The following is a 10,000-nucleotide window of genomic DNA, read 5'->3' as shown; positions in this document are numbered from 1 at the left end:
CAGTGAGGATCTTGGTGGCTGACTGCAGTTGCCTTTGGTGGCGCTGGGGCAGAGGGGCAGAAGGCTGAGGGGTAACGGGGCAGAGGGGCAGAGGGGCAGAAGGTGTAACGGGGCAGAAGGTAGAGGGCAGAAGGCACTGGGGCAGAAGGCTGAGGTGTAACGGGGCAGAGGGGTAGAGGGGCAGAAGGCTGTGGGGTAGAGGGGCAGAGGGGCAGAAGGTAGAGGGGTAGAGGGGCAGAAGGTTGAGGTGTAATGGGGCAGAAGGCAGAGGGGTAGAGGGCAGAAGGCAGAGGGGAAACGGGGTAGAGGGGCAGAAGGCTGAGGGGCAGAAGGCAGAAGGTTGAGGGGTAACGGGGCAGAAGGCAGAAGGCTGAGGGGCAGAAGGCTGAGGGGTAACGGGGCAGAAGGCAGAAGGCTGAGGGGCAGAAGGCAGAGGGGTAGAGGGGCAGAAGGTTGAGGGGCAGAAGGCAGAGGGGTAGAGGGGTAGAGGGGTAGAGGGGTAGAGGGGTAGAGGGGTAGAATGCAGAGGGGTAGAGGGGTAACAGGGCAGAAGGCAGAGGGGTAGAGGGGCAGAAGGCTGAGGTGTAACGGGGTAGAGGGGCAGAAGGCTGAGGGGGAGGAGGCAGAGGCAGAGAGGCAGGATGTGTGAAGGATGTGTTGTGGAAGCCAAACGTACCGCAGAACAGTGAGCTGACAGTCCTCAAATCAAGAGACAGTACTGTTTATTGTTGTTGTTGTTGTTGTTGTTGTTGCTGTTGTTGTTGTTGTTGTTGTTGTTGTTGTTGCTGTTGTTGTTGTTGTTGTTGTTGTTGTTGCTGCTTTTTTGCCCCCAATTCGGAGGTGGTGGCCTGTTGGTCCATCTTCAGTATAGTGGTGTGAGGGTTGGGTTGTGTCGTGTCATGCACCCATGAACACAGGTTTTTCCAGGCCAAGGATAAATTCATCTGACAGGGCCCCACATCCAATACATTCAATGTAATGAGGACCTACTTCTGGGCCCCCTCTCTCCCTTGGCCTGGGACAACTGACCCACTTGTCTCCTCCTGTCAGCTCAGCTTAAATACCTGGCCCTTTTTTTCTGGTCCCAGTCCAGCCTTGCACTAATGAGGTGTCGCCACTGCCGATAAAATCACTACCGCAGACCGAGAACGCACATGTGGGACTCTTATTACGGGAAGGCATTGCGGAGGCATTGGAGTGGCAATTTCCTTGCCTGTTCTCTGCTGGGAGTTACATAACCTTGCCATTGCCAGCCAGGGCCGGATTAATGCACAGGCTAGATATGGTTGGAGGCTATGGCCCCCACCTGTCAGGGGGCCCCTTATTGGCCAAAATTGAAAAAGTGCAGAATTGTGACACGACACACTATTGTAAAATTCCTCTGTCGTGTTGAGTGCAGGTTTGAATTGATTTAATACTCCCCACAGTTGGTAGACATGTCATCCTTAATTCCTAGCTCCTAATTATGACACTATGTAAATTTGCCGTCCTGGGGCCCCACAGCAACCTGTAGCCTAGGGGCCCTGGGTCATCTTAATCTGGCCCTGTTTACACCGCAGTGGTAGATCCCATGCTTTGTTGTTAGTTGTTATGATAGCATCAGAGACCAGAAGTATCATCAGCAATGGCGGAACAATTAGGGCCCCAGGGCAACACACTCCATATGGTCTGCCAATGTCACAATAGGGCCCCCACCATCAATACAGGGAAGCACTGGGGCCAGGGGCATGCCCCCCATAGCTCCTTCCCTGATCATCAGACAAGAAAACATATGATCAAAACACCAACTGTCCAGAAGAAAATTGTTGTTTTGGACCTTTTGAGTTGGATGCCATCACGCAATTACCTTTAAAAGCATTCTATGTAATATTGATGGTTGTTCTGATTACTTCTGTGGGACTTTTGTTGGACACTACAGATCTCGATAGTTATCACATGGGACACGAGAATGTGTGTGCATGAGAACTTGAAAGATTGTGTGTGTGTGTGTGTGTGTGTGTGTGTGTGTGTGTGGGTGTGTGTGTCTTTGTGTGTGTGTGTGTGTGTGTGTGTGTGTGTGTGTGTGTGTGTGTGTGTGTGTGTGTGTGTGTGTGTGTGTGTGTGTGTGTGTGTGTGTGTGTGTGTGTGTGTGTGTGTGTGTGTGTGTGTGTGTGTGTGCGTGCATGTGTATGTGTACGCACTACGCATGCATGCGTGTGTGAGTGTGTACAGTGTGTGTACGCATGCGTGTATGTGTTTGCGTGTCCACACGTGTGCGTGCATGCGTCTGTCTGTGTGTCTGTTGTCTGTGTGGCCTATCTAATGATGTGTGTATCTACTGTGTCTGATGTCTGTTGTCTATCTAATGATGTCTTGTCATCATCAGGAGGAGCCCTGGGTGCCAATCTGGAGGGGGCTCTCTACCGGGACTTGATGAAAGGCTACAACAAGACCATCCGGCCTGCAGAGAGATACGAAAACATCATTGATGTCAAACTCAAGATGACACTCACCAATCTCATCTCTCTGGTACCCACACAGTAGTGTGTGTGTGTGTGTGTGTGTGTGTGTGTGTGTGTGTGTGTGTGTGTGTGTGTGTGTGTGTGTGTGTGTGTGTGTGTGTGTGTATGTGTGTGTGTGTGTGTGTGTGTGTGTGTGTGTGTGTGTGTGTGTGTGTGTGTGCGTGTGCGTGTGTGCGTGCGTGTGTGGTGTGTGTGGAGGGTGTGTGTGTGCTGTGTGTGTGTGTGTGTGTGTGTGTGTGTGTGTGTGTGTCTGTGTGTGTGTGTGTGTGTGCGACGTGAGCCTGTGGTTACTGTTTCCAGCTCAGCTGAGAGGACTACTACTTATTCTTTTCCAGAAAAAGAGGCTGTACCTTTTAAATCATCTTTTTTTTCTTGTGTGAACACTGAAGAAGGCACACGCCGACACGTGTTTGTGCAATAAAAACACAAGATATGCAAGGTGCAGCTACTTTTCTGGAAAAGACTGAGTTGAACATTTGAGCAAGCACCATCAGTCTTTCAGAGTATTTAAAATTGAAGCCTGCTCCAAGATGAACAATTGACAAGGATTATTATTCATATTATATGACCATTATATTCTTTATTTATTTATTTGTTATTGACTAGAATTATAATTTATTCATCCACAGAATGAAAAAGAGGAGGAACTTACAACAAACGTCTGGATTGAGATGGTAAACCGCTAGAAATGTTGCACAATTACATAAAGAGGTGGGTAATCCAGAGTGAGAAGCCTGCACACGTAAAATGCTTTTTGTTGTCTGTTATTATTTGATAGCCATGATGAAATAATAACAGACAACAAAAATGATTTAACCCCTTAAGACGCGGCTTTATAAATTTGTTGTTACTAGTATGGTAATGACCAAGTCGTGGTGCATTACTAAAGGGCCTGTGTTGTGTCATAGTATTGTAGTGCTGTGGTAGTTACATTTCAATGGCTATTACAGCGTGCCACTGGAGTTACAGCGCGTATTAAGGGGCTACGTGTTAGTGGGCTTAGGGCAGTGGTGTAGTCTACGTAGAACGCAGGTATACAGAGTATACCCACTTCTAAATTTCAGGGACTTCAGTATACCCACTTAAAATTGATTGATCCATTACTTTGAATAGCAAAAATATATACAGTATACCCACTTCAAAAAATGCTCAAATATACAGTATACCCACCATAAAAAGTAGACTACACCACTGGCTTAGGGTGCTTATCAGGGGGTTAGAGGGCATGGTAATAAGGTGGATATCCACAATTAACAGGACATACTCTTCAACCGGGATTACTCACCTCTCATTACGCATGCATGAAAAAAACAAACACCTGGAGCAGTGTTTCTTAAAGGGACACTGTGCAGGAAATGGTCAAAAAAGGTAGTGCAACTATGCTGCTCATTGAAACTGGGCTGCCTATTGCCAAATTTGATCTTTACATGAAAGTTTACTAAGTAATAAACAAATATTTTCTAGTATGGTCCAAGTACAGTCATTTTTGCTGCTAAAAATTGCTATTTTTGGAAATTCAAAATGGCGGACCATGGAGAAGATCCCCCTTTTCATGTATGAAAAGTGCAATTTTTCCAGTCATAATAAATACTTAGAATTTGATGGTGGTGGTAAGTATTCATGAAAAAGGTAACATTAGTGAATGGGCAGCATGAATTCTGGAAATAAACAACTAAACATCTCACACAGTGTCCCTTTAAAGTAATTCAGAAGTGTCAGTTGGTCCATGTTGAAAAGAATTAAGTCCAAAACAGCGCCCCAGTTGATTACCCATCTCTTTAGTCTCTCACATGAAGGAAAGACTGTCATCTGAAATATTGAATATCAGCATATACAGTAGGAGCGACTTTTTCCATGAGACTTCGGGCCAATCCCATTTGTATTTTTCTACCCCTACTCCTACCCCTACCCCTACCCCTTACTCCTCCAAACGGAGTCTGCCTGTCCGAACCCCTCCTTTTTTAGGGCTACAAAGCCCTCCCCCTTACCCCTACCCCTCTGCCTTAACGACTATTGGGATACCACTACCCCTACACAAAACGGAAGGGAGGGGTAAGGGGTAGGGCCAAGGGGTAAATTGAGATTGGGCCTTCCAAGACACATGTATGCACACATGCACACATGCACACAAACACATGCACACACACACACACACACACACGCACACACGCACGCACACACACACACACACACACACACGCACACACGCACGCACACAAACACTCACTCTTCAATCAAACTGTTGCTTTCTTTACAAAACATGTCATATTTCATGTGAAACTGCATAACATTAAAATTATGTCAGGGGCCGGATAAGACGTCCCTCGAGACATACGTATGTTCCCCACCCCTGCATTAGGCCATACTTGCGGCAATACCACTCAAAGTGTTTTTGTTTCCCTGGTCAGCAATGGTGTGACTACCGTCTGAGGTGGGACAACAAGTCGCAGTATGAGACATACCGGAACATCACGCGCATGCGCATCCCTTCCAAAGACATCTGGCTGCCTGACGTTGGCCTAGAAAACAAGTGAGTCAAAGATACTGCAGTCCACATCCTGTGCAACACTCTCTGAATGAATGGTCCAGGGTGTTGTTGGCCTACAGGGGTCTATACTACAAAGGAAGTTAAGAAGTAATTTATTATGTCCTCGATTGTAAGTCGCTTTGGTTAGAAAGCGCCAAATGTAATGTAAAATGCACCTGTGCTCTGCAGTCTTGATGGCAAGTTTGAGGTGACACTGTACGTGAACGCCCTGATCGACCCCGACGGCTGTGTCAGCTGGATCCCGCCAGCCATCTACAGGAGCTCCTGCCCCATCCGGGTCAACTACTTCCCTTTCGATTGGCAGAACTGTACCATGGTCTTCAGGTATGGACACCTCTGATTTCCCTGCCGTGTGAAATGTAATAATTACCATAGTGTAGGTACTGCAATGTAAACCATAGAGATGGAGAAGAAAGTCTACATGAGCTCAAGTTACTGTAATTCAGTATCGTTTATTAGTAATTTGTAATTTTATAAAGTGATTTAATGATGTAATGATGATTTAACGATTGAATGGTGTCATTACGAGTGCATTTGACCCCAAGTATTTCACTCAATTCCATTGAAACCAGGTCTGGAACTGTAATGATGTGGCAATCGATTACTGAATGGTCTCATAGGGGCTTAGACTCTCTGAGATACATATGAAGAGTTCAGATGAAAAAGCCCCTAACTCCATTTCTGAAGACCTGCACTTCTATATTTTTAGAGAACCTTGCTGTTGCTTTGGTGCACATTCATGTACTTGATAATGCATATAAATAGTTATATTACATAAATACAAAATTTAAAAATGCAATTTTGAAAGCTTTGTATTAAATAAAAATGAATTAAGATTATTTTCTGAAAAGGCACTTAGGGGGGTTTGCATCTGAACTCTTCATATGTTTACAATGGCGTTTGGAGGTTGGGGTGCGCACATCCACAAAACAATTATCCAGGTGCCAGACAGAAGTGGTCGACAGTGTGTGATGATGTGGTCTGCACACTGGGCATGAGCTCCAAATATACGTATAAACTTCATTTCTTTATACAAATGACAACGTTTTGATCCACCAGTGGGTCATACATAGTATATTTACACCCATTGGCTAGATCAGATTGCCCCCCACCAACCAGGTAGAATTGTGTAGTAGGCTTGCAATTGCCTGGCTCTTGCCCGACCTGTAGTTCCGCACAGCTTTGTGAGCTCCACTACTAGGTCTGGGAGCATGTAGCAGGATTCCATTTCTATAGTCAAAAAAATCATCGCAGCATTTATTGCTTCAATATCAACACATTTTTTCAAAACCATTTTCTGTTGATCTCTAAAGCGTCAATATGATCTATAATATGACCTGTGACTCCTCAATGTGAGCTGCCAGTGATATTGAAGTGATAAATGCTTGGCATTATTTTTTGAGTCCAGAAATTGAATCCTGCCACATGCTCCCAGACCGATGTGTGTGTTTGGAGTGCCACCAGGGGGCTCCAGAGCACACACACTGAGGTCTGGTAGGAACCAGGCTAGGCTTGCAAGGGAGGGAGGGAGCAAGGGAGGGAGCAAGCACAGGGTTCACGCTTAATGAATTGTGGCGCAATCGTGTGGTATATACAGTTTTTTGTTGTTGTTGTTGTTGTTTTTTTTTTCAAAAAAGGCTGCTCCTTGCATGTAGTGGTCAACACATGTCAATAATCATGTGCAATAATCATTTTTTTAAAATCATTCAGTAGGCTATGCCTCTTTTTGAAAACCTCAGACCCCAAGGCCATTCTTGTGTCCAGCAGAACTTGATTTATGCTTTTTATTTGTTTATTGTTTATGATCATGCCTTGATTTCTTAATTCCTGTATCTGCCGCTCAGGTCCCAGACATACAGTGCAAATGAGATCAACCTGCTTCTCATGTCTGAAGACAACGTCACCATGGAGTGGGTGGAAATTGATCCACAGGCATTCACAGGTAAACGACTCTACTCCACAGCTATGGAATTTGGTGTATGTGTGTATCAGGGTTTGACATTGGCACCCGAAAAAGGGCCAAATGCTGGTAAAACTTGGCTGAGGCTAGTAACAATTTCAGTGTCACTAGCCGCTTTGGTCACAATAGTTGCAAATCACAGTAGATGCATCAATTTGTTGTATTTAAATGCAAGATATATGTATATATTTTAAAAACTAACAACTAAACTGTGGATAGCAAAAGACTAAATGGCTAGTGACTTGCTAAAACCAATATCCACAGTGGCTGGTGAACATCAAGCCCTGGTATGTAAGGAAAGGTACTGCATTGAATGCTCTGCACCATTGTCTATCTACCAGTGGACTAGTGGAAACCACCTATTGTTCCCGTTAACCTGCTAGCTAGCCTCTAGCTTCTATTTCCATCTATTTCCCAACCCTTGCCTGCACACTCACACTCACACACGCGCGCGCGCGCGCGCACACACACACACACACACACACACACACACACACACACACACACACACACACACACACACACACACACACACACACACACACACTGAATGTGAACTGAATGTTTCTCTTGCCTAGAGAATGGCGAGTGGGTGATCAAGCACCGGCCGGCGAAGAAGGTCATCAACGAGTACAGCAGCCGCGACGAGCTGGACTACCAGGAGCTGGTCTTCTTCCTGGTCATCCAGAGGAAGCCGCTCTTCTACATCATCAACATCATCGTGCCCTGCGTGCTCTTCTCCTCTCTGGGCCTGCTGGTCTACTTCCTGCCAGCAAAAGGTACAAAGAAGAGCAAATATGTGGAGTTTGAGTTCTTATGATGACGCATTACATACAGTGTTTCCCAACTTTCTTTTTGTCTTGTATACCCTGCACTCATTGCCAATGTTGGAATGGGTGTGTGTATCAATGTTTTGATGTATTAATAGTTTTATCTATAAGATGAAGCACTTGGTGCAGCTGTGATAAATGTACTATTTACTGAGTGGCTGATTGATTGATTGATTGATTGATTGATTGATTGATACTTAATTTTTCATCCTGCTTCCATGTTCAGCTGGAGGCCAGAAGTGCACCATGTCCATCGCCATCCTGCTGGCACAAACCGTCTTCCTCTTCCTCATTGCCAAGAAAGTTCCAGAAACATCCCAGGCTGTGCCACTCATCGGAAAGTGAGACCAGTCGAAATGTTTCACAATGTCCAAAGAAACTTATTTTACCACTCAATGTTTCACAATGTTCAAAGCAACTTATTCTATCACACGATTTCCAGCCTGCTAGGTCGTGTTAGGCTACCTGTAGCCTTCCTGAATGATTAAGCACAGCAACTGCTACCCAAATAGTAAAGGCACTGCCATTGTAACCGATAAGGTGGATAAAGCTTATACGGTATATTGTTAATGTGCAGCGTAATCTTACTCTATCCAGATGAGCAATATTTGACTTATCCCAGCAAGAAAAGTGTTTTTCTTTGGAAGTTTGTTATGTTTTCAGACTGCATGCTATTCAATGGCCAATGAACATTGGTGGAATGTATAGCAGAAATAATGACCCAGGTTCCTTCCTGTTCCCCTTTAGGTATTTGATGTTTGTGATGGTGGTCACCACTATTGTAGTTATGAACGCTGTGTTAGTGCTCAACGTTTCACTGAGGACCCCCAACACACACAGCATGACCGACAGAGTCAGAAAGGTATGGCGTAACCTGAAATCTGAATCAGACAGGCATAACAAAATGATCATGTGTATTAGAACCAGAAATAATTAAATATTTACGCTTTACTGGGAGAATTAACAAAGAAATGCTCACCTCAAAGTTTTAAGACACGTAAGATGAAAAATCCAAAGGCACTCTTCCAGAAAAGTTAAAAAGCTTAAACAATAAGGCTAGATGATGTTTGATCAAATAAAAACTGGCTGTTAATATTTGATTAAACATCATCTAGCCTTTATTATCAAATCTTTTAACGTTTCTGTATGAGTGCCTTTGGATTTCCAACCTACTCCTGTAGTGTAGTGTAAGTGTAATGTAATGTAATGTAATGTAAAATAAACTAATGAAGCATGCCCCTCTTCCTTCTACTTCCTGCAGGTGCTTCTGAACTACCTGCCGCGGGTGATGCGGATGCACATGCAGCCGTGGGCCCCCAAAGACGTCGCTAACGGGTTCCCGTTTGCCCGGCGCCGCCGCAGCTCCGTCGGCCTCATAGCCAAGGCGGACGAATACATGCTGCGGACTGCGCGCTCCGAGCTCATGTTCAACCGGCTCAAGAAGAGAGACGGCCTCATGGCCACCGCACTACAGAAGATTCGTGAGTCTCTCTCTCTCTCTCTCTCTCTCTGTCTCTCTCTTTCTCTTTCTCACACTCTCTCTCTCTCTCTCTCAAACTCTCTCTCTCTCTCTCTTTCTCACGCTCTCTCTCTGTCTCTCTCTCTCTCTCTCTGTCTCTCTCTGTCTCTCTCTCTCTATCTCTCTCTCTCTCTCTCTCTCTCTCTCTCTCTGTCGTTTTAAAAGTCTCTCTCTCTCTCTCTCTCTCTCTCTCTCTCTCTCTCTCTCTCTCTCTCTCTCTCTCTCTCTGTGCACACACACACACACTCACACACTCGTGCACCATACACACAACTCTTTTCACTGCACCATTTACCTCTTGAGGCTGAAAAAGGACCAATGCATGCGCACCCCACAACGCTGACTTCATCATGGCCTCGTAACGTTCCCCCGAGGGGTTAAATATTTGCGACCTGTTGACCTTTGACCCCCCCTAGAGAATGGGCTGGAGGAGGGGACGGCGCAAGCGATCGGGGCCAGCCTGGCAAAGGCCTCGGTCGAGGTCCAGGAGTGCGTAGCGGCCTGCAAACACATCACCGAGAGCGCTAGGCAACAGAGCGACTTCCAGAACGTAAGTCATGGACACCAAACAGAACACACACCCTCATAATGGAACCCTGTCAAGGGCGCAGACTGATCACTTTCAAGGCAATCGGGGCTGCA

The 10,000-nt window shown here is 45.6% G+C and overlaps 1 protein-coding gene across 1 annotated transcript in view; it reads left to right on the top strand.

Moving 5' to 3' along the window:
- The first annotated feature begins 1,590 nt into the window (after positions 1-1,590).
- Positions 1,591-10,000, top strand: part of chrng (cholinergic receptor, nicotinic, gamma) — a 9,964-nt gene continuing 1,554 nt past the window's right edge. Inside the window, exons 1-11 of the mRNA XM_063192943.1 lie at positions 1,591-1,612; positions 2,366-2,508; positions 3,131-3,175; positions 4,910-5,031; positions 5,218-5,373; positions 6,894-6,991; positions 7,588-7,788; positions 8,066-8,180; positions 8,587-8,701; positions 9,101-9,320; positions 9,775-9,908. Of these exons, the coding sequence (XP_063049013.1) occupies positions 1,591-1,612; positions 2,366-2,508; positions 3,131-3,175; positions 4,910-5,031; positions 5,218-5,373; positions 6,894-6,991; positions 7,588-7,788; positions 8,066-8,180; positions 8,587-8,701; positions 9,101-9,320; positions 9,775-9,908 (1,371 nt within the window). The remainder of the gene's footprint in view (positions 1,613-2,365; positions 2,509-3,130; positions 3,176-4,909; positions 5,032-5,217; positions 5,374-6,893; positions 6,992-7,587; positions 7,789-8,065; positions 8,181-8,586; positions 8,702-9,100; positions 9,321-9,774; positions 9,909-10,000) is intronic.

The sequence above is a fragment of the Engraulis encrasicolus genome, unplaced genomic scaffold, assembly GCF_034702125.1.
Source record: "Engraulis encrasicolus isolate BLACKSEA-1 unplaced genomic scaffold, IST_EnEncr_1.0 scaffold_27_np1212, whole genome shotgun sequence".
Taxonomy (NCBI): Eukaryota; Metazoa; Chordata; class Actinopteri; order Clupeiformes; family Engraulidae; genus Engraulis; species Engraulis encrasicolus.
This window is presented reverse-complemented; position numbering and strand designations above follow the sequence as displayed.